The sequence below is a fragment of the Bison bison genome, unplaced genomic scaffold (genome assembly GCF_000754665.1).
Source record: "Bison bison bison isolate TAMUID 2011002044 unplaced genomic scaffold, Bison_UMD1.0 scf7180017864201, whole genome shotgun sequence".
NCBI classification, from domain to species: Eukaryota; Metazoa; Chordata; class Mammalia; order Artiodactyla; family Bovidae; genus Bison; species Bison bison.
In genome coordinates, this window is record NW_011494773.1 from 4,116,454 (window position 1) to 4,141,978 (window position 25,525).

General features: G+C 38.6%; 1 protein-coding gene across 7 annotated transcripts in view; it reads left to right on the plus strand.

The window, feature by feature from the left end:
• Positions 1-25,525, plus strand: part of NRXN3 (neurexin 3) — a 1,738,382-nt gene that overhangs the window by 1,537,135 nt on the left and 175,722 nt on the right. For 2 of the 7 annotated variants that reach the window (XM_010844398.1, XM_010844403.1), the window contains one exon: positions 23,347-23,436. The exons of the other annotated variants lie outside the window; for them this stretch is intronic. In XM_010844398.1, the coding sequence (XP_010842700.1) occupies positions 23,347-23,436 (90 nt within the window). The remainder of the gene's footprint in view (positions 1-23,346; positions 23,437-25,525) is intronic. 7 annotated transcript variants of the gene reach the window in all.

Genomic DNA, 25,525 nt, shown 5'->3' on the forward strand with positions numbered 1-25,525 from the left:
ATAATATAAAGTAGTAATGTCAGTCACTCAGTCTTGTTTGACTCTTTGCAACCCCATGGATATAGCCTGCCAGGCTCCTCCATCCATGGGATTCTCCAGACCAGAATAGTGGAGTGGGTTGCCATTCCCTTCTCCAGGGGATCCTCCCAACCCAGCGATCGAACCCCTGGGGTCTCCTGTGTTGCAGGCAGATTCTTTACTGTCTGAGCTACAGGGAAGTCCTACACATGTGCTCCATCCAATTTATAGGGTCGTTGTCCCAGAGATGGAGTAAATGGAGATGCTAGCATCTCTAAGCCAAACTTATCCAGATGGTGATAGTTGCTCTTGGTTGAGCATTTACCACACACTCCCTACTTCATGTTCAGTATCTTAGCCCTAATGTAACTCTCAAGGTCAAGGTCATTCTGTCCCCATTTTTCAGAGGAACAGTTCTGAGAGTTCAGGTACTTAGCTGGCTCATGTAGCAAGCTGTTATTATGATCCAAGACCATCCTACTTGAGAGCTGTATGGTTTCATCACACTGCTTCTTCCGGGGGCACTGGGAAGCCCCAGAAATTCTCGACTTATCCCAAGTCTGGACAATTTAGAAGCTTTCTCTCAAGTTCAGTTTTCAATTTCTGCCAAGTTAGAAGTCAGCACTTCCCTGGGCATTTGTGACACTTGCCTTCCTGTTCACCATCACTCAGGCCTTGGGGACTTGGAGGCTGTTTCCTTTCACCGTCCTCTTTTACCTCCTGGCAACATATCTAAGGAGACGGGAAGAGCTTTACTAGGTGAAAGTCTGTTTTACTGTTTCATGGTCTTGCTTGGAGAAAGAGCGGTGAGAGAGTGGTTAGTATTTTTTTCTTTAATTTTTGTTTTATCAGGCAAACCTCCTTTCTCTTCTGTGAGTTCCCAGCCACAAGATAAATAGCCTTGTATCTTACAAGTTAAATACAATTACCGCTATCAAACCTAGAGCCTTTCTCTCCCTGTAAATGTCTCTTAGAAGCTGATAAGAGTTTCAAGCAAACTGTGGGCCTCTGGCTAATGCTAAAATTAAACATAACCACCCAGAAGACAAAAAAGACAAAGATGTGTACATAGACATATGTAAATTATATATTTACATATGATTATACATATATATGTAATCATCCTATGGAAGAGAAGAATATTTCCAGTAGAGGAAGAGGTACCCATGGACACATGTGACATGGGCACAGAGACACATGGCATATGCTTCTGAGACATTAAGCTAACACATGACTCAAGGTTATTTATAAAATAAGTAGCATACAAAGGAGCTTGTTGTAATGATGAAACGTTCTATTATATAACATGATAGCAATTATAGTAACTTAATAGAATTCATTTGTGAACAGGGCAGTACTTTGAGTCTAGACATTTGTTGAGCAGAAGAATAATTTTCGTGGAAAATTCTACAGGACTTTATGAGATGTCCACTTAGTCTTAAGTCCTGGTTTATGTTTTTCTAATCTTCAATAGACTATCTTGGGATTTGAAGAAGCTGAATTTTTACTAATTAAAAGGTGCATGAAAATTGTTTATTTACCCATAAGTTAAATATTATACATATTGTAGTCCAGGAACTTAATGAAATAAGAATAAGAAATTTGAGGGTCACTTCTAGGCACTATTTAAGTAGGGATCTAAGAAAAATGATTTCTTAATTTCTATGAATAATGAGTATATTTTTATTAAACCAGATCCATGGAATGATCCTTTGAAGCTTAGAATTAGAGCATGGTCACAATTTAATGTGATTTTCAAATTATGCTCATTTGAGATAGTGTGACATAAAAATACTAATAACATCTTACTCTATGCAAGGCCTTAATAACAACAAGAATTATTCTGAATTAAAACAGTCATCAAATATTGCATAATTCCAAAGCTGGGCCAAGTGAATTACAAGTTTTTGTTTGTCCAATTGTCACAGAGAAGCTCCAGCAGTAAATGAAATTATGGCCTGCAGAATTTGTCTTTAATTATGAAAATCTAGAATTATTATCCTAAGCTAAAACACAATTTTCTCTCTGCCCCAGAGTTATGTTAGCAGCAAACATCCTAACACTCACCCAAGTGTACAGCTTTATTTATAGGAAAACTTTCCAATTTTCAGTCTCCTCAATTTAAGCTTTGCACAAGTTTTACAGGGTCCCTGCAGTTATTTAAAGCCTAAAAAAAGAATTCTTAGCTTCTCAGAGGAAGATAGTACATAAATATCCAATAATAATAATATATATTCACATAGAGGATGTCGTTTATAATTCTATAGAGCACAGAGGTAATGAAAGGCGCTCTAAACTGTAAATCACTCAATCGATTGTAATCATATTGCAGCTCATCTCAAAGAGATAAAGACCTTCCACTCCGCTTAAATCCCTGTCAATACCCCAGCAGCCTGAAGAAAGGGGAAAGGAGGGTCAGAGAAGGAAGGACAGATGAGTCAAGGACAAAAAGGGACTTTTCATCTTCAGTTCATGGAATTATCGTGGACTGGATTAGATTCCCAGTGATAGTCACACTTTGCTCCATGAGATGCATTAATTTTTCACATGGTACTTTTACAGCTTTACAGTAAGTCCCTGACACTGTGTTGGCCTGGATGGAGGGGTTTGCCAAATGTGAATGATGGATACGCAATGCTGCATAAGGACACTTAGGGACCAGGTGCAGAATTAGAAAATGACAATTAAAGCCAAAGGTGAAAGGTTATATCAAAACCAGTGATGGAAGTAAGTGGACGATGGACCAGAAAAAAATTTTATACCACATTTTCAAATAGCAGAAGCACTTCAAAAGTCTTTTTATTAACTTATGTTATCTTTTATATTAAAAAGATTGCTAATCCTCCTTCTCATCAGTGGAGTGGATTTGAGTGGAGTGATCTCTTTATGCAGTCATTCATTCACTGTTCAACAAATATTTATTCAAAGTCTACTTTACACATGAATCCATGCTAGATGATGGGTGTATAATGGGAACAAAACAAACTCAGACCGTCAAGGATTCCATAGTCTAGTAGAAGAGAATTGCACGTACCGAAGCAAGGTAATATTAAACCTAAATTTGATTGTGTGGTTATTGTGTCAGGCACTAAACATGGTTCTTAGATTAAATCTTCACAGTCGCCCTAAGGAGAGGCTATTCTTATCATCACTTTGCAAATGGAATTTGGAGGTTTATGACATTAACTCCCTGGGTCATAAGTTAGTCCATGAAGATCTGGAACTTCCGTCTGTGACTCTTAGAAGGCGAACCTAATGCTTCTGTGTGCTACACTCCACCTGCAGTTCCAAAGAGTGCAACAGAGTGCTATCAGTCGGGCAAGAACAGAGTTCAGTGGCACATGAATGTGTCTGATGGAGCCTGCGGACCATACAAGGGTGGGTATGGGATGGAATTCAGGTTGTAACCTTGGGCTCTCTAGGATAACGCTAATGAACTCTGTCCCTCTACCTAGACAGGCGTCTGATACGTGTTAGTCACTCGGTAGTGTCCGACTCTTTGCGACTAACACTTATCAGACATGTGTCTGCAGACACAAGCATAAAACTGTGACTTGACAGCTTACACCTTCGAACTGAGACCACTGATAGGCTGGCCACATTCATAGATTGTTTTCACTTAGTGTAATCTGTCCATTGATTGCAAGAGAGAAATATGAATCTCCCTGTTTTACAGATGAATAAACCAGGGTGTGGGGAGTTTGAGCACATTTCTTTCAGTCACAGGACTGGGAAGTGTCAACACTGGGATTCTACACAAATTTGTTCATTCCTACACTCCTATCCCTTTCTGTTACCCAACTTTTCCATCTATTTCCCAGGAGCATTCCAGTTTGCACTATATGTGGAGCTGGAATTCATTTGGCTGACAGATGTATATTCACATGCAAATACACTATTGTTTCTCACACCCCAGTGTATGCAGTACACTCTGTAATCACATTATTAAACACTTACTAGAAATGTGCTTCTGGCCGAAGCACAATTGCCAGTCTCAATGTTTAATTAAACTTGATTTGTCTTCATTTTAATCACATCATAGAACTGTGGTTTTCTCAGAGTTCAAGGGTGAAGTCTTCATTCCAAATGTCTACCAGTGTTTCAGAGCTGTGTATCCTGGAGAAGGGAATGAGGAGAGTACAAAATATCCTTGCATAAAGGATTTTAGAGGAATGATATTAGTTAATAATAGGTAATACTGACGTAGTACTTATTCTGTGCCAGCTTCCTGGATTATCACATTGAATCCTTCTTATAGCATCCTGGAAAGAGATTCTGTTATTATTCCCATTTTAGAGATGAAGAAACGGAGGCTCAGAGAGATTAAGGAACATCCTCTCCAGTATCATACAGCTGGTGGTTGATAGGGCCAACTTTTATTTGAATATGGGCATGGAGACTCTGATGGACTTCCCTGGTGGCTCAGTGATAAAGAATCTGCCTGCCAGTGTAGAGACACAAGTTTGGTCCCTGGGTCTGAAAGACCCCCTGGAGAAGGAAAGGGCCACCCATTCTAGTGTTCTTGCCTGGGAAACCCTATGGCCAGAGGAGCCTGGTGGGCTAGAGTCCATGGGGTCAGAAAAGAGTTGGACATGGCTTTGAAACTGAACAACAACGATGGAGACCTGATACCTTTATTTAGAGCAACTTTTTTCTGTAAAAGGCCAAATAATGAATGTTAGTGTCTTTGGGGGTCATAAGCTCTTTGTTGTAGCTATTTAACTCTGCTGTTATGGTGAAAAACCGACAGTAGACAATACATAAATACATGAATGCGTAATACACAAATACATGAATGAGCAGGGCTGTGTTCTGATAAAAAGATATTTAAATCAAGTTGTGGTGAGTCAGATTTGCTACTTTGTTGTAGTCGGGAGACCCTGGTCTTGATTATGCATATTTTGAAACTATAGCTCTATTTTTACTGATCCATAAGCTTTATTATATGGGCTATGTCATCTCTATTTGGAATAATGGAGAAAGATAATCTCTAAGTAGGTGAGTTTGATCCCAAGAGACACAGAGAATAAACAATACTTCTATGTAGAGTAGCGTAGACCGAGTGGTGAGGTTAATTTAGGATAAAGAAGTAGAGGGGTGCATCTCTGGAACAGTGATTCACTTACCTGTACTTAAACAAAACCCTCTTGATTGTCCCTTGGACTGCAAGGAGATCCAACCAGTCAAGTTTGATCCAGGGTTGATCAAACCAGTCAACCCTGGATATTTATTGGAGGGAGTGGTGCTGAAGCTGAAGCTCTAATGCTTTGGCCACCTGATGCGAAGAGCCGACTCCTTGAAAAAGACCCTGATGCTGGGAAAGATTAAAGGCAGGAGGATAAGGGGACGACAGGATGAGATGGTTAGATATCATCACCAATTCAATGGACATGAATTTGAGCAAACTCTAGGAAACCGTGAAGGACAAGGGTACCGGGCGTGTTGCAGTCCTTGGCATCGCAAAGAGTCAGACATGACTTAGCGACTGAACAGCAACAAACAAAAGCCCAGTCACACACCCATTTCCTAACTGAACACCAAAGACATAGATTCAGTTTCCCTTTATTTATGTTATGCTCTGCATTTCTCAGAGCAAGACTTGAAAAAACCAACAGGAAGCAGGAAATTATCTATTCTACTACTTAGTTCTGTTACTTCTACTTAGTAACTGTAAGTTGTGGAACTCCAAATACCCTTTTCCCCCCCTCTCCTGAGAGAAGTTGCGTACTTTACTTTTCAATTCATGGGGTTATTTTTTTGGGGGGTCAGCCACTGCTTTAGCTGCCCTCCCTATTGTTCATAACCCTTCGGTATAAAGGTGCTACTGATTTCTTAGCATTTATCTTTTCTTCTGCCTGCTCCCTGGTATGTCCATTTTCTACATCCCAGAGAACATTCTCTCCCTTTTCTTGTCATTGGCTGTCCCTAACCTGCCGAAGAGGGCTCTTGTTTGAAATTCTGCGTTGTTTCCAGCCATTGATCTGCTTTGAAGACGGTGGACTCTCCTGAGATGTGACTCAGTCCACTTCCTGCTGTTGGGTTTTTGAGACTTTAGACTCTGTTCTCCTATTTGTTAAAGGAACAAGAACAAGGTTGCACATTTTTTTTGTATATATACACAATCATGACGAGTTTAAAATAAATTAAAAAAGAAATCGGTCTAAGACAGACCAGATTTTATTTATACAAAATAGCTTCCTTCACATTTTACTGACCTCAGTATTGATTGCAATAAAGTTATTGATAAAAAGTCAGAGTTCCCACCACCAGAATAGAAAGCATATACCACCAGACCTGGCTCCTGCTAGCTCAAGCTAAGTGATCATTTGATCACTTTGCTAATTTTTTGCTAATTCCTCCCTTTTTATTTTTGAGTCAAAGTGGCTATGTAATACATGCTCAATAGAAGTTAAACTGCAGACCTGTACTGAGGTTATTGGAGATGACTTCTGATTTTATTGTCTGCATGTACACAGCAAAAAATTCACAAAAAGCATCCTTTACGAGCATTACTTATACATAAAAAGTCCATTTTAAAAGCAATAGAAAAAAACCAAATGTTTTATTATGAATAACGTCTAAGATTTTACTGCAAATTTTTTCTTTGTTGAAACAATTAAATCTGATTTTATTAGATTATCTTCCCATTAGTCAGATGATTCTCTCTGAGTCTCAAAGGGTAGATTTCCTGGCGTACTTAGACGAACTGAAAAAAGGGAGGAAGGAGCACATTTATGCATCTACTGAAGTTCAAAAAAGAAATAAGTATAAACCTAAACTAAGTATAAGTGGAAAGTCAAAGTAAAGCTAAAGTCTTTTCAGATAGCCAAGGTTTAGAAATATTTATTACCTCATTCTGAAACCTATATAAAACTGTTGTGAGATGCTGTTTCAAATAAAATAGGAATTTATATAAGTGAAGCACAAACTGAAATAGAACTGAAATGCTTTTAGACTTTCAAAATGAATAGCTGGATATTTTTACTGAATTTTCTGTGTGGTGAGGGTGCGGTTGGACCTACTGGAGAGGTAAAAATGAAGGCAATATATAAAAAAGAATATCTTGTTCTCAGGGAGCAATTGAGCTTTCCTACAGGAGATAAACCAAGTGAAATCTAATACTTTTGCTTCATTTTGTGACTTTCTCCCACTATGGCCTCAGGGAATTTTGAGCTCCAAGTAGGTCCATAAAGGGAATTTTGAAATTCTCTTAATAGATCTGTTCTTGAAATAAGTCAGCTGAACTGAGCAAGGTGCCATGCCAACATACTGACTCACAGTCCTGGGTAACCCTGCTTCCAGACCTCCACAGTGGTCTCTTGTCTTATGTCCATCCTCAAAAGCTGCATGTAATTCATCTGCAACACATGTTCCAAGCCCACCTTCCTGGTCGCCTGATTGAAATGAGATAGTAGGTATAGATGCCACCCCTAAACACACAGGCTGAAACATTAATGAACTTTAATGAGCTGAACTAAATCCAGCTCATTCTGTGGCTGCATGGTGACCTAGCTGCCTCATCCTGCCAAGTTACAGTTGCTTTCATTTCTCCTGGTTAGGTAGAACAGCCAGTGTAAATGTACTTTGTTCCTCTCACTCTGGTTTTGATGCCTTGATTTGTGTCACTCCTCTCACTGCATCCGCTTAGAAGAGCAAAGTGTTGACTAGAGGACCGAAGAGTTTGAGCCATAGTCATGTACATTACTTTGCTGACAAAGTCCGTCTAGTCAAGGCTATGCTTTTTTCCAGTAGTCATATATGGATATGAGAGTTGGACTATAAAGAAATCTCAGCACTGAAGAGTTGATGCTTTTAAACTGTGGTGTTGGATAAGACTCTTGAGAGTCCCTTGGACTGCAAGGAGATCCAACCAGTCAATGCTAAAGGAAATCAGTCCTGAATAATCATTGAAAGGACTGATGTTGAAGCTGAAGCTCCAATATTTTGGACACCTGCTGTGAAGAGCTGACTCTTGGAAAAGACCAGGCTCCTCCATCCATGGGATTTTCCAGGCAAGAATACTGGAGTGGGGTACCATTGCCTTCTCTGAATCTCTGTGCTAGGAAGTGAATAATAGGAATTGACCATTATTCAATTAGAAGTTACTTCCGTGGTGGCTCAGACAGTAAAGTGTCTGACTACAATGCAGGGTTCGATTCCTGGGTCGGGAAGACCCCCTGGAGAAGGAAATGGCAACCCACTCCAGTATTCTTGCCTGGAAAATCCCATGGATGGAGGAGCCTGGTGGGCTACAGTCCACAGGGTCACAAAGAGTTGACATGACTGAGCAACTTCACTTTAGTCCAATAGGCTAAGGAGGAAATCTGCATATATCTTTACTACTCAGTGTGTCTAGGTTCTTTCTGAGTCACACTGAAAGGTAAAATCTTTGAAAGAAAAAAAATAATAAATGAAATAAATCTTTGGACAGCATCCTTGAGTTGTGGTTAAATGGGGAATTTCAGTGCCTGTTCAGAAGTCTAGGCACTTGTGAGGATTCCAATGTGATTTAAATAAGCCACCATCCCTGAAAGTCAGAAATGAAAAGATCAAACCAAGGGAAGTGCATGCTCTACCTGTCTCATCTCCTATCCTAATTATACCTTATACTCACTAATGTTCTAAGTGCTTTTTGACAGGACAGCAATGGTGTCTCAATAGATACTGCATGAACTGGAGGAGGCTAATCGAATCACTCAAGGCTTCTTTTAATCTCTTGGATCATTATTTTGAAGATAAAAGTAGATTTCTGAAAGAGCAAGTTTCAAAGGAGTCTAGCAATTAGAATGGTGAAAATCCGAGGTCATCTGGTCCATTTCTCTGGTTGCTTTAGAAATTTCTACGCAATATAGATGACTCTAATTTAACTAGTATCATTTGAAATATTACAGATGATAGAGTTTGCTTCTTCCCCCAAAGAGTAGGTCTGTGTTATATCCCTTCCTTAACTTTTATAAAAATATTTTTTATTTTTATATTTTGATTAATTTCATTATTATTATGAATATCATTTGAAATTATTCTGAATAATTCTTTAAATTGTGGATATTTATTTCTTACAGGTATCTAGGAGTTGTTTCTTATTGAAAGATGCAAGGTTCTAGGTAGAACATGCAAAGACATTCTTTCCTTTGAGATATAAAATCTCTCTTTTTATACAGGATACATGCACACAAGCATCATCCAGTAAATATAAAATATTGCATTTGCCCCCAAACAAATAAATACGTTTAAATATAAAATAGCCTATACATCTTTAGACATATTCTTCAGATAGCCAAGATTTATTGTCATGTATTTAATGTCTTGTATTAAATGACTAATAGAAGGAAGAGTCATTAATATTTAATGTATATGCCTCACATTTATAGGTTTTCAGAAATTATAAGAACTTTAGTAATCATTTAACCTTCAGAGCTAATAAGTTACTTTGTTGGTGTCAGGATACCTGTCTCTATTTAAGGTTGGCAGTAGTCATCAACTTTGTGAATATTCTTGAACACTGAAGATGTGCCAGTGTTGAGAGTTGTAGTGTGTTGAGGAGGGGACTGTGAAAATAGGACTGTGTAAAAAGATTGCTTTAAAAAAAATACCTTAGTAAGGTAATTATCATTTCATACTAAAGGAAAGGGGAAAAAAAAAACAAAACCTCTCTTACACTGTTGGTGGGAATGCAAACTAGTACAGCCACTCTGGAGAACAGTGTGGAGATTCCTTAAAAAACTGGAAATAGAACTGCTTTATGATCCAGCAATCCCACTGCTGGGCATACATACTGAGGAAACCAGAATTGAAAGAGACATGTGTACCCCAATGTTCATCACAGCACTGTTTATAATAGCCAGGACATGGAAGCAACCTAGATGTCCATCAACAGATGAATGGATAAGAAAGCTGTGGTACATATACACAATGGAGTATTACTCAGCCATTAAAAAGAATACATTTGAATCAGTTGTAATGAGGTGGATGAAACTGGAGCCTATTATACAGAGTGAAGTAAGCCAGAAAGAAAAACACCAATACAGTATACTAACACATATATATGGAATTTAGAAAGATGGTAACAATAACCCTGTATGCGAGACAGCCAAAGAGACACTGATGTATAGAACAGTCTTTTGGACTCTGTGGGTGAGGGAGAGGGTGGGATGATTTGGGAGAATGGCATTGAAATACGTATAATATCATATATGGAACGAGTCGCCAGTCCAGGTTCGATGCACAATACTGGATGCTTGGGGCTGGTGCACTGGGATGACCCAGAGGGATGGTATGGGGAGGGAGGAGGGAGGAGGGTTCAGGATGGGGAACACATGTATACCTGTGGCAGATTCATTTCTATATTTGGCAAAACCAATACAATATTGTAAAGTTTAAAAATAAAATAAAATTTAAAAAAATAAAATAAAAAACAAAAACAAAAACAAAACCTGCCTACAAGAACAGATGCAGTGTAAGATAGTGGAGTCTAGGTGCTAGGTAAATATTTGAAACATGTCCATAATTTTACATAATCATTGACCGATTTCTTAAAAATACTTTAAAAACCCTAATTAAAAACATGCTGTTCTGGCTATCACATTTACAATGAACTAATATTTGAATGTGGCGTAGACTATGATATTGTCAGGTACGCTCAGTTACGTCTGGCTCTTGCAGCCGCATGGACTGTAGCCCACCAGCTCCTCTGTCCCTGGCATTTTTCAGGCAAGAATACTAGGGTGGGTTGCCATTTCTCCCTCCAGGGGATCTTTCTAACTGAGGGATAGAACCCATGTTTCCTTTGTCTCCTTCATTGGCAGGAAATTCTTTACCACTGAGCCACCTGGGAAGCCCAGACTGTGATATACAAAACATTTAGCAACATTAATTGTCCTTTCTCTTTATCGAACCCCTTAGATTTTGGTCATTTTAATGTTTTTCTCTTGAATCTAACTGCCATTGACATGCTAAAATAATACTATTCTAATGCAGACTGTTAAGATGTAAGAAAATGACTTTTAAACTCATCCATGAATTTATGAAGGCTACTTTTTGTAATCCACAAGCTTTAAAAGGGACTGAAGATGCAGTACCTGATTTTAAAAGTCAAGGTTGCAAGGTAGAAATGTATTTTGTCTGGCTTTGGTCTTTAATTCACTATTTTGCTTTTTTATTTTGTATTAGTAGGATGTATAATGGGAAACGTCTTTCTATTCTAACCCTAAGTAAAGCTATTCATGACCAGTGATGATTCATGACCAGTGATTATTTGTGCCCTCCAGGACTATATGTGGTTTGGGTGGGTTGGGTTTAGAAGATTGGGGTTAGTGAAGGCAGTGTTTGCTCAGAAAAGAGAAGACAGTCTTCCAGGGTTCCCCATGAAACCATTGAAGAAGTAAGAAATCCATTAGTGGAGCGGGGGTTAGCATTCTGGGATATCTTACCGGTAAGTCCAACCTGTTTTTCTTACCAAACTTCTGTCCATCCATCATTTAAATAGTGATGGCCCTTATTAGCTCTATTCCTTCTTACCTTTAGAGTACTCCCCACCACCCTCCCTCCCTTCCCTTTGTCTAAGTCTAGAAATGAGTGGATATCAGAGAAGTATACATATTCTCTAGTTTTCCCACCCTGCCTGTCCCAACTTCCTCTGCCTTAACCTTTCCCTCCCCTCCCTTGGAAGCTGCATTATCGCCTCCCTTCCTAGAGACTTGATAATGCACCCTTGAGAATGAGGAAGAGGCCAAGAATAGGAAACAGGGGCTTGAGTCTCTATCTATTCCAAGACTCCTAAGGTTTTCCTACACAAACTGACTTCCCAGACAGGAGCTGAGTGCTTCCCCTTCTCCTGCTGGGCATTGATGGAAACCCACATATGGGAAGAAGCTTTGTTTACCCTATGTCAGCTTCCCCATCCTTACTGGATTTCCTGGACTTCCTGGCTGTATCACTTACTGTTTGCATACCAAACCACTCCAAAACTTTATTTATTGGCTTATGTGTCTGTGGGTTGTATGGGTGATTTTTCTGTTTCAAGCTGGCTGGGATGGAGCTGGATGATCTTGACAGCCTCACTCACACAGCTATGGGCTCAACTGAGCTGCTTGGGCTGGCAAAGTAGGCTTGGGTGGCTGGGGTTTCTCTCTTGTAGTCCCTCATTTTCCAGGAACCCAGACCAGCCTTCAGGCTTCCCAGGTGGTGCTAGTGGTAAAGAATCCACCTGCCAGTGTGGGAGACATAAGAGACATGGGTTTGATCCCTGGGTCAGGAAGATCCTTGGAGGAGGGCATGGCAACCCACTCCAGTACTCTTGCCTGGAGAATCCCATGGACAGAGGAGCCTGGTGGCTTAAAGTCCATGGTGTCTCAAAGAATCAGACATGACTGAGATGATTTAGCACAGCACAGACCAGCTTCCTTCATATGGAGTCTCAGGCTTCAACAGCGTGAGAGGGCAAGCATTAACATTCAAGGCTGTTCAGACTTCACTTACTCATATGCCCTGTGCCAAACAAGGCAAGTCTCAGAGCCAACTGAGAATCGAGGGGTGGAAAAACAGACTCAGCCTCCGATGGGAGCAGTGACAAAGTCCTATTACAGAAGGGCTTGGATATTGGAATGGGATTATAGCTATTTTGCAATTTTAACACACTAGCAGAGAGCTCAGGACTTCCCTGATGGCTCAGACGGTAAAGTGTCTGCCTACAATGTGGGAGACCTGGGTTCGTTCCCTGGGTTGGGAAGATCTCCTGGAGAAGGAAATGGCAACCCATTCCGGTACTCTTGCTTGGAAAATCCCATGGACAGAGGAGCCTGGGAGGCTACAGTCCATGGAGTCACACAGAGTCGGACACGACTGAGCGACTTCACTCACTTTTAGCAGAGAGCTCGAACCCCTCCTCCGACTTGCATGCGGCAGTCCGCGGAGTCGCAAAGAGTGGGACACAACTTAGCGGCTGAACAACAACAAAGAGCTTGAAAAAACTCTCATTTTTACAATCTCTTTTCCTCTTTTTTTTTTTTTTCTATACATCAGTCTTTTCCTCTTAAACTCCCTCCTTCTCAACCATCAAGGCCTCAAAATGAGATTGGAAACTGGTGACTTTCAACTGATGGTTACTTTTCAAAAACAGGAATTGTCTTTTTTTTTAAAAAAGATTTCTTTAGGATATGACATTTTGAAATTAATCTTAGTTCTCCTACCATATCACACAGATTTCTTTCTTTCCCCCTTATTACATCAGAGTATTCTGCCTTAAATTGAGTTAATTGTGTTTTAAAAGATTAAATGTCCATTTGAAAATTTTCTAATCCCTTTTTTCCCTTTCCTCTCGGATGCTTTCAGACACTTTATTTGTCTTTGTTTGGGGGTATTTATGATATATTAATGTTATTTATAAAATGTGTTTTATCTGTCTAGGCTATGTCTTCCCTTTCATTTCTTTTCTATTTTTAACAAAGTCAGTTATGTTATAAAAACAGCCCCCATGCTGATCTATACTTTTCTCGAGACATTTTCTCTTAGCTGAATACATTGTTGTTTATCATTATCCTTTGTTTGTAGCCAGATTTGAAGCCAGGCTGCAGTTCTCACAAACAAATCAATTTGAATTAATTTGCCAAGCAGAGTTAACGAGGCATTGTATGAATTCGAGATATACTACACGGACCACGTTCCCTGAGGTTATCCCTTCACTGGGAAAATTTTGATTCTTGTACCACATTGTAGTCATGTATACCTGACCTTTGAATCTTGCACTAAATGATGCATAGCTACCAACTGGTTCATTTTTTGAAAAGCCTTGGAAATGCCACATAACCAAACAAGCCGGAGTATAGAGAATTCTTTCATTAATTTCTTTGTTGGGAAAGGATGGTCTTTAAGATATACACTCTCTGATGCTTGCCTATTCTAGAAGTCCTGTTACTAATGTTGTTCTGAGTGAAAGTTTGAGAAACATATTTCTTCTTTTTAAATGCAAATTTCTCTTCTTAAAACACTTTGTTGTTGGCCTTACCACATGGAATGTAGGATCTTAATTTCCCCATCAGGGATCTAACAGCTTTGGAAGCATGGAGTCCTAACCACTGAACCCCCAGGGAAGTCCCAGAGAAACATAGTTCTTGGTTGATCTTTGAGGTCCGCTCGACCTTAAAAGAGTAGACTTCTCTCAAAATATAAAACTATAAGTTCCTAGTGACCTCTGCCCCTAGAAACTGATTTATGATTATGAAATACAAAAAACATTTACTTAAGAGGGAGCTCAGTGTTTATATGGACACTCACCCTCCACCCCATACATCCTCAACAAGTTTTCCAGCAAGAATTTCCTTCAGACTGTGAAGGCTGATACAAACAAGTAGGAAAAGGCAGTCCTCCTCAAAGATGAGGAAATGGTAATAGATTCCCCAAAGAAGCTCAGATCTCTGGGTCTCAGATGAATAACGTCCCAGGATGCCTAAAAAATCTGAACTCTCTTTAATGTTCACTCAGAAATAATCACAGGAATTGGAATAGAAAACTAGTTTGGGGAAAGTGTCCTAAATTTTACATTGCCCTAAAGAATGTGTTTTGAAACTAATATGCAAAAATTCTCATGTGTTTTATTGGACAGATAAGTTAGTATGTATTTAACCATGTTTAACAAAGACTTTGGTGATGGCCTGGGCTCTTTGAAACAAGTCTTGTATCTAGTCTAAATTCCCTTTGGATAGCATTAGCAAGTTGTCACATGAGTAGTATGTTATAAATATATTGTATCTTCACTTCCTTGGAAAGACTATAGTATAAGGCAAGTTATGAGAGCCTCTTAAGGAGCTCTGCCTCTGGTTGAACTGAAACACTCAGATGAAGTTCTCTAGTTACTCTGTATCCATTGCTGTATAGCAAATTACCCCCAAACTTAGTGGCACCCAACAACTAACATTTATTTATCTCACGATTTCTATAGGTCAGAATTTGGTAGCAGTTTGGTCGAGTGGTTCTGTATTGAAGTGTCTGATGGCTTGAAGTTAAGATATCGACTAGGACTGTAGCCATCTGAAGACTTATCCAGGCCTGGAGAATCTGGTGGCCTCAGTTCCTTGACATGTGGGTGTTTTAAGTGTCCTTATGACGCAAGAGTGGCTTCCCCAGAGTGGACATGAGAGAAGGAGAGAAAGTCACAGCGCTTTTTTTTATCTAATCTCTAAGAGTTACACATTGTCAATTCCACCATATCCTGTTCTTTACAGTTGACTTACTAAGTCCAGCCCATATTTGAAGTTGGAGAATCGAGTTCCGCCTGTTACAGAGTGATGTTTCAAAGAATGTATAAACCTCTTAAAGTTACTACATAATCCTCCCATTCTGTGCGTTTTTCAGAGTCTGGAATGAATGCACAAAAGATATGCTTATCAAATTTGCAAAATGACACAAAACTCAGAAAGATATCTCCTACAGGAAACAACAAACCTAGAGTTGAACATTTTCTTATCAGGTTGGAATGCTGTTATGAAACAAAAAAGAATACACTTAGTGTAATTAAAGTCCTGCTTTGAAGTTCAGAAAATATACTACATGAATTCAAGATGGGACAAACTTTTTGGGAAGTAATTTAATTGGAAACTGTCTTGGGCTTAAGCTGGAAATAAGCCTTATATGTGGCTGTGCTGTGTTATGCTGTTTAAATTGTTAGTCTGTCAGTTATGTCTGACTCTTTGTGACCCCATGGACTGTAGCTAGACAACTGTCAAAAAAACAGCATATTCATCAGGTCAAAGGTGGGTGAATATTGGGTTGGCTAAAAAGTCAGTTTGGGTTTTTTTCCCAGTAAGATATTACAGAAAATCCCAAATGAACTTTTTGGCCAACCCAATACATGGGATGTACGTGGGAGCATGCTTGCTAAGTCACTTTAGCTATGTCTGACTCTTTGATCCTATGGATCCGCCAGGCTCCTCTGTCCATGGAATTCTCCAGGCAAGAATACTGGAGTGTGTTGACATGCCCTCCTCCAGGGGCTCTTCCCAACCCAGGGATAGAACCTGCGTCTCTTCTGTCTCCTGCATTGGCAAGCAGGTTCTTTACGACTAGCATCACTTGGGAAGCCCAGTACAAGGGACATTGATTGTTATTTTTAGACCCCTTGGGAACAATATATTCATTTGTAGGCATAAGCTTCAAAGTTTGTCTAGAAGATCTATAATTTATAAAGAGCAGAGACTGCATAAGATCTAAGCAAAAATAAAAACTGTAGCATAAGTTTATCACGGCATCAGTAATGTTGATATTGGTGTGACTTTCCCATTCATGAGGATGAAAATGTTCCTATTTGTTGCCCATTGAAATTCCAAACCTCCTTCCTGTCCTCAAAGCTGTGTAGTGACCCTACACATGCATGTTTGAATGAGCAGAACTTTTCAAACTCAAATATTCTAGCTTTCTGGCTTTAAAAACATTGAGTTTGATATCCTCTGCAGAAGAAGAATGAAAGAAAATGAAAACTGGAGACATGTGGAAAGGAAGACCGCCAATGGGAAAGGAATCAGTAAGACTGAAAAGAAACAGGGAGACCACATAGAGGGGTGACCTGCAGGAGTGAACAGACCACAGTGAAGAGTGAGCCCCAGGATCACACTGGGGCTTTCACAACAGTGGAGGAAATACGTGATAAGAGGGGGATCTGGGGGAATCTTGAAAGTTTGAAGACCAAACATTAAGGTTTTAGGCCGAAAAGGAAATTGGCAAAGATTGGACACTAACCATCGCGTGGTGAAGTAAATTTCATAAGCTTGCCTTCTTTTAACTGTAACCCTTCTCAATCAAGTGCTGTTGTAACAATATCAACAAAGGTGATAAGTCATATACTGAGCACTTATTTTCTACTGCTGTGCTCAGTGCTTTACAGACACTCATTTCCCTTTTAATTCGTGCAACAATCCTATGTTGCAGTTATTATCATAATTCTCATTTTATTTATGAAGAAACTAAGGCTTGAAGACACACCAAGACATAGATATTTTTAGCATGTTTACCAGAAAGGAATAGACAAAATTCAGATCGAAACTGACCAGCCTAGCTTCAGGGCATATTTTGAAATAATTATAGCAGGAAAAAAGAGTGACACCCCTTGAGAAAGGAAAGCAAATTGATAGTCAGTTTTGTTTTGTTAATTTATGGCATGTCATTTCTGAAGGTAGATCTCAAATAAAGAATAAGTTCTAGATAGACCTATGCTCATGAAGAAAGTTCCAGTAAATATGATTTGGAAACAGTCTCTTAAACTTCAAAAGCAAATAAAGATATCATGGTCACCTGGGCTTTACTTCGTTCATCTTTCTGGAACTGATAGTATCTTTAATAGATGAGGATAAATAAAAAGTCCAAGGTCAAAGAGCTTCTGGAAGAGAGTGAAGAATAGAATTAAGACTTCAAAATACAGGGAAAGGATAGGAATTGTGATACATGTTCTAATTATTGCATCAGGATAAAGGTTTTTTAGTATAATAGCACTTCAATAGAAATAGCACTTTGATGGAGATCTGGGAGAAATTCACTGTTAACGTGTCCGCACACATACTCACCTTAGCCAGCCTGACAAACATCAAGCAAAGGCCAGAGGTGTGGTCCTTTAGGTAAGTGGGCCTGGAGCACCAGGGTTACATCTCTAGCATAGCCCCTCCCCCCATCCCCTGAGAATGAAGAGAATCACACACTCACCCCCTTCCCAGCCTCTTCCAACTCCCCACTAGCATTCTTGCCTGGATTGTTACATTTCATTTGCACAAAATCTTGTAATATAGGTATTATCATCTGCATATCTTTTGGAGACTAGATGAAGAAACTGAGACATCTAGATTAAGAAAATTGTGCAAATTCGTGGAAGTGGTAAATGTCTGAGATAGGATTGCATCCAAAGTCTGAAAGATTCCATAGCTAATGCTCTTTTCATTTGTGTTTGAGCCATCTTTGCTTAAATAACTCAACTCCTATAGCCTAGAAATGGTGGATCAATATTGACTTTGATATAGGAAAGAATTGATAATATGTCAGTCCACATATATTTTCCATTTCCAAACATATCCAGAAGATACAAGGCAGTGAGCTTCATCAGCCAAGTCAGGGCATGCCTGGGTGACCCACACTGCTTTCTTAGAGTAAATGTCTCATCACTTTAGAAAGGTGGTTCTTCCTGGCGCCTGGAGCCACTTAAGTGAGTCTGGAAAAGCTCCCTTACTTAATAATGCCCTTGTGCTCTGAGTATATTAATTTACTTCCCCCAGCTGATCAGTTTTGTGCTCCAAGAGATTAATTTCTTTGCCTTGGCATACTAAAGGATTGAGGTTCACAACATACAAATACTTCTTTTTTCTTCAGCCCCAAAGGTGTGTTGTGAGGATTAATGAGATGATGCTTATAAGTGCATTTTGAGCTCCTTGCTCACAAAGCACTTTATAAATACAAGATATTAATTCTTTGTTGAGGTCTATCCATCACTTACAAATAGCTGAATATTCTAAATGCCCTTTGGGAAGCACAACCCCCCTTTTTCTGACTCTTAAAGAGAGTTCATCTGGGTCAAGACTAGGAACAAAATCAGAGCGAGGCTCAAGGAGTTTCCCCAGTTCCTTGTCTTTAGTGTCTGACTTTGCTTTGAAACTCACAAAGTGTTCTTTGGGGAGAGAGAGACATTCTAAGCACCTCTGAAAATGGCCTATACTACTTGAGCCTACCCACATCGATTTTCTTTTGCCTCTAGCTCTAATGCATAGTATCATTCTCTGACTGTTCATTAGACCCACAGTCTCATTTTTTAGTGTCAACAAAGCAATAAAGAAAACTTTCCCTTCCTTTATTCCAAGACTCAAAACAAAATGCAAAAAATACCTCTGGCATTAATTTTGCACAGACGAATGTTGCTACGATATTCCTATTAGCATGTCCATGTGCTTGACAACATTTCAGATGGTATTAATAGTCTATCTGCAAGAAAGCATTTTCTGCCAGCCCAGTGCAAATTGCCAGAATCTTTAAGCCACTCTTCCTCAACTTAGCAGCAGTATATCATCATTACCTGTGGCTGGACCCAGAAATCACATTTGTCAATGCCTGAATTGCTCTTTTACTTTCCTTGGTTTTAGAAACCCACTTTGTTTTGGAAATGGGGTTATCTGAGTGTATTTTAGAAGATGCAGAAATATAAAAAGCCACAACCAGGGGATTTAGGGGGTATGTAGGCTGTTTCATTTTCTATGGTCAGTTAATGTTTGAATGATGAACTCTGTGGAACCAAAGGTAACAATACAGTCATCTTTTGATCAAAGGCCATGGAATTAATGTGCTTCCTTTTGATTAGTAGGAACGAATTCAATCATATTAATAATACTAAGTAGTTCGAATACATTGGATTCTTTTTTCATATCTCAGGGTCTGTATATGCTCTGCCTCTTAATATCCTATACTGAGTCCTCTGGCGAACTGGGAAGTGGAGAACCTGAGGCTAAGTGACTTGTTCAAGGTTAAGCAGCTACTGAAGTTAAAACTCAAAGCCAGCCCAAAGTTATGACCTCCTATACTTTACTGATGACGATTTTAAGAAAATTAGTATAACTTCTAATGAATAGGATCTATGGTTGGACCAACAGAGTAAAATGGTGTAACAGTTATTTTTTGTGCTATACAAGAGTTTGCTCTATCTTTAAGTTCTTCAGCTGAAAGAATTTTTACTGCTTTGGGGCCAATCGGCAAGTTTCCAGATTACCTAAAGAGGGACTTAATGTATTGGGAAACTAGTCAAGGGTCAACTTACTTTCTTTATCTTTCCCTCCTCTGTTCTCTCTTCCTTTCCTTCTAAATGGATTAACCCAAATGTCACAAATGTGAGCTGTTTCTGCATAAAGGTTGTAGCTGTGTGTATGAACCAGTTGGGCCTTAGTAATTTTACCTCAAAGCATTCTGGTCTTCACAATATTATAATTAAACAGTGCATGGTTGTATGTGTCTCCAGGAACTGAAATATTTGATAATAGAGTCAATAGTATAGAAGCAAATGACAAGAGGCAACTAACTGTATAAAAAATGGATGGTGATACACACACACACATACACACACACATACCTCTAACTTTTTAAGTAGAATGAAATATGATCAGAACTTTTTTTTCTAAAATTCAGTCCCATGTAGGTGAGTGTCAGATCCATGTAAGTAATTTAAGCACTATCTATTTGAAGATTTCATTGTGCAATTTGTAAATTTCTCAGTGTGGCTGAGAACTGTAGTAGATTTTTAGGATCTAATTAGTAATGCACATATGCCTCTTTTTAATGACATTATGACATTACTATTCATAAGGCCATTCTTTCTTAAGGATAGCATCCCTGTCTGTTGAAGTATCGATTTTAGTCTTTGTTTCAATGTTCATACTGGTTGCTATATAAAATGTACAACTAAATGTCATTAAGGATTGGATATGAATGTAAATGGATTTGATGAGGTTTGTTCAGCTTTCAGAGTAGTCCCTGTGTATGAATTCTGATATTTAGAAGGTTGTTTGCTCTTCAAACAAATGGGGCTCGGGGCAAATGAACTCATTCTCATGCACATGTTTTTAAAACATTTCTCACTAATGTTTGAGCTAAATTAAAATAAAAACCAACAAGAACATGAAAAGAGACTAAGAACAATGTTAATGTGGCAATTTAAACCAATTTGGTTTTACAAATGACCTTCCATCTTTCACAACTTTTAACAGTATACAAGATCGCTATCCCCTCTGCCAGATGCTGTCCGTCTGGCATGGAAAACTTAAAACCTTTTTCTAAATGTCTTTAAAGCTGAGATGGAGAAGAATGACTCTCTGTCTTTCACTTTCCGAAGGGTCTATGGTTGAATTGTGGCTATGCTGTCCTCCCAACACATCACTTATTGATTCTCCCCCATTGTTTCTTAGTCTAGCCCGTACCATACCTGAAATGATTTTCCATGGAGCTTTATGCTTGACAGATTGAATGGGAGAGGGGATACTTAGAAGGACCAAGATTCCTATGTTTGTGGAAGAAGTAAGTCAATGCAGCTTCTTAATTAAGTTGGTACATATAGAGCTGTCAGTCTGGAACATTCAGTACTTCATATTTTGCCTTGCATGGTACTAAGAATATTTAGCTTTCTCTTCATTATTGACTTCACTAATCCATTCTACAGAGAGTGGGAAAAGGTCATTGCTACACTTAATATTGCACCAATGACAGTTACAGAAAACCCAAAGTAATAGAATATATTCAAGGTGAATCTGGCATAATCCTTTTGGCATTTCTCGGTATGTTGTTGTGACTAAAACTTGAGAGAGGTCAAAGCTTGTGAAGATGGATGATATATATCCCTTGTGTAGCTGTCTCCTGTAGGGTAGAGTTAAGAGTTACAGAGACATACGTTCTTTTCAGAAAAGCGCATCTTCCTTTTCTATTAGGACATGTGAAAATTAGCCCAACTTTATTTTGGATTAGTAGACTTCTGTGTATCAGATCTACCAGGATGATCATATAATGGTCTCATAGGTATTTATTTACGTTAACATAAAGTTACCTTTTTTTTTAACCGTGGGCTTATTGAAACACCAAGAAATTAAGATACCTTTTTCTATTTTGGCTCCTAGCTATCTCTCTCTCTTTTTTTTTTTCTTCTGTGAGAAATAACACTTGGAGGAAAACTTTAAATTATATACTGCAATCCAAAATTGTTAGTTGTTCTTTCCGTTCATTACATGTTGTCCTTTGATATGTTAATATATTAGGCTTGATGCCAACCAGATAGGGTCTCATGATGTAAGCTGGAAACAGATCCACAGTCTCCTCTTTGATGAGCTTTTTGTTTGTTTTTACTCCTGGGGAGTAAGAATAATGAGTCAGCTCCTAAGACTAATTTGTTCAAAGGAGAAATGAATGGGAAATCTTTTAAATGTACCCAGTACTGCTACCCCTCCCATTCTGCCTCTCACAGAAGGCAGGTACTAGTCTGACCACATGCAGAATCTTCTCCACCAATAAAAACTCCGACATGCAGGTGGCCCAGAGATGGAAATACTGGGGCAAGCTTTTATCCACCTGGTGCTACATGCCATTCTAATATTCTTTCTAGCTTTTACACTTATTTATGAATTGCTTTCAAACCACCTATTTTGAGATTTTTATTTCATTTTTAACACTGGTGATCTGGATTGGGCTTCCTGAAGTTCCAATACTAGAAGGCTAAGAGGCAGAAGTAATTTAGAAGTTCACTAGTTTCTGTTTGATCTCCGTGAGGTTGGTTGATAAGACAGTAGAGTTCCCAAAGCATGGCTTCATTATTTTGTGTTTTGAAGCATATTCATTAGGGGTATATCTTCACAACACCACTCTCCAAGTCTGTCCTAATTAGACAAACCATCCAGGGGTGGTAATAACATTTACAAAGGGAAGAAAGGGGGCATACTCACAGTTAAAAGCATTATATTTGAGCCTTGAAATTAATTAGATATTTCATGCTTAGAAGAAGTATCCCTACCAGGCTTTTTGAATGGAGACATATTCAGGAAGGACCTCTCCTAGTAAGGAAGACAGCAAGACTAGGTAAACTTATAAAACCTGTGTCTATTGGTACTAATAAAATATAGATGCTCAAAGGCCTGGAAACGCTATACCACTAAATGTATAGCTGCTTTTATTTACAGATGTTTAGTTGGGAGTTCCTCTGATTTTAAAATATGGAACAGATCTGGACCAAGGGATAGAGATGAAAAGATTTCCATGTAGTACTCTACCTATTTTACATAGGCAATGGGATGCCAGGGCCCCACTTTATGGAATAAGAAGTCTCTGTTGGCCATCAAGGCTTAAATTGTTTTCTTTGGCAAGGTAGAGCAGTTGCAAACACTTAAGAGGAGAATAAGGAAGTGCAGGGCTCCGTTCTTTACTGTATTCTGATGGGATACAGTAAAGTGAGTGTGGAACATGTGTGACTGAGACACCACCGAGGGTCCTGATACTCACAAGTCAAGGGGGTCCTTGTTCCTCCATTGACCCAATCAAGGTATGGTTGGAGAGAGATGGAGAAGAGAGAGGGTAAACCTTTCTGTAAACGGCCACACCTCTCACGGATGCTCATCCCCAGCCACTTTCCCAAAACTTGATGGAGCACGGCATAGCTAAGAATAACCTGACCTCAAACCTGTCAACCAAGGGCAGAGTGACTTCGACTCCACCCCCACTAAAGATAAATTGCTGTCTATCTCTAAAAAGCTTCATAAAACGCACCAAAAACCTAGGATGTTTTTGAATGACTTATTGACTTTTCAGATTGTTCTTTAAGCTGTTTTTTAAACTTTAAAGGCAACACTGATAATGAACGCTTCCAAATGGTAAAACAGAAAATCCCCTTCAAATATAACCGGCCCGTAGAAGAGTGGCTGCAGGAAAAAGGTAACTGTCGTTAAAACTTTCATTTTAAAATCATTTGACTCTAAACCCTCATTTTTAAAGCCTGCAAATAAATGTTCCTTAAATGATAATCGCCTGCTGCATAAATGACTGTTTTAATTTTCATTATAATTTGTGTCAGCTTCCACCTGCCATATGTTGATAAATCATGCTATAATACATTGCCATTAAAATACAGTTAAAGGGACTAACATCTAGTTTTCTATCAGCATGACAACCACCAACAAGAAATTCCAGGAACCTCTAAAAAAAAGAAATGTATTATGGCAATTTAACCACTGCATGACATTATTTGTTAATTTGTTTTAAATTACCTCTTATACCAGAGCTTTCTAAAGAAATTTCAAAAGAACTTATTAAACTTACATCTTGAGGCTGTTTTGGCTTTACTATCTGTAGCATGGTTAGCATCAACAACAACAACAAAAAAATCATAGATTGACTCGTCATTTAAACTGCTTAAACAAATGTTATAAGGGGAGCCATGTTCTTTAACATTTGTTTTTAAACAAGGAAAGAATGAGAAGGATGGATTTTGCCTTCAGAATTAAACTTGCAGAGGCAAATATATTTCCTAAGAGGTTAATGGCATCCTAGTTACTGATGGAAACTAAAAATAAATAAATAAATAAACGTATTCTACACTTCAGTTGCGTGGTACCCTTGTGTATTTGATACTTATGCAACAAAAGTATAAGGAGTTGGAAAATGAAAGGTTAATGGAAGGCAAAACAGCAGTTTCTCATTTGCCAAAGAAAACAACCACTTGGTTAATGAAAGAGGGCAGCGGTTACATGTGATGTTAGAATTTTCTGTGTGGCTCCTCTTCATTGGGAGGTAAACTATTGTCTTTCAATGAAGAAAGACTTCTGACTTGAACAAGCTGGTGACTGTTTTTTTTTTTTTTTTTCCTGAGCCAGTAGCTACTCTTGTAGTTTGAGGTGTTTTTTTTTTGTTTGTTTGTTTTCTTAAGGAGATCTTAAGTGAGTTTTTAAAATATGTAGAGATTTGATTGAGTTATTTATAAAAAGTAATGGGGTATGTTAATATGCAACGTAAAAAAAAGACAAAGGACTACTGCAGTTGCAAGCTGAGTGAAAACATTCAGAACTTTAAACACGGAAAATCCTCACTGAGTCTTAACTGTTTGCCCTGTTTTTAACGTACGTGGTCTAATTAAAAATAAATTAAGAATAACTCTAAAAAGCAAATAATTTTGTTTAGTAATCACCAGCTCATAAAGTCCCTTTAACATTAGAGATGATGATTGCCTCACTTCTTAAAAAGGAAAAGACAACTTAGATGCATGTCTGAGTCTCATGTGCCTGAGAAAATTTATTTTTTGTTTCTTTCAATTTTATGTTAATAATATTTTATTTTACTCCATTGCCTTTTGAAGTCTAAGTTCAATAGCATGCCAGGCATTTTCATTTGTATTAATCATTTTAAAGTTATTAGTAGGCTTTTAGTTGTTCTTCCAATAGCATTGTTATCAGTTGGCTTTTATATAGAAGGATGCTTCCAAACACACAATAGAGGTTGAATGGGTGGGACTGGGTAGGGGTGGTTTGGATGGGAGGAAGGGAGGAATTTGTTTCTTAACTGAGTATGTATGTTTATATATGCAAATAATATTGAAAAGAATTCTGTGCAAACTGGGGGGTTCTCTCTTCTACATTCTTTTAGCCAAAATCACTTTTTTGTTTCATTTAGGTAAGTAACATCTATTCATTCTATTGCTTTATCTCTTCCTCTGTCTAGCCAACTTTCCCTTTATAGAAATAGAAAATGTATACCAAAGACCTTGCAAGGACAAGGAGTTAGAAAAGGGTGAATCTGGAAAGATGATTAGGCAGAGGCATTAGTAAGGACTTGGACTGCTCTGTCACTTGGGCAGAAACAGTTGCTTCTGTCATTGGAGAGATGTGAGTCACAGCATTCCCTCGCCTGTTTTCTGGCGCTGTCTGTTATTGACTGACTTTCTGACCTTAGACAATCCACTTAACCTCTTTATATCTCAGATTTCCCATCTGAGGAGAGGAGAAATAATACTGCCTATTCCCCAAGGGTG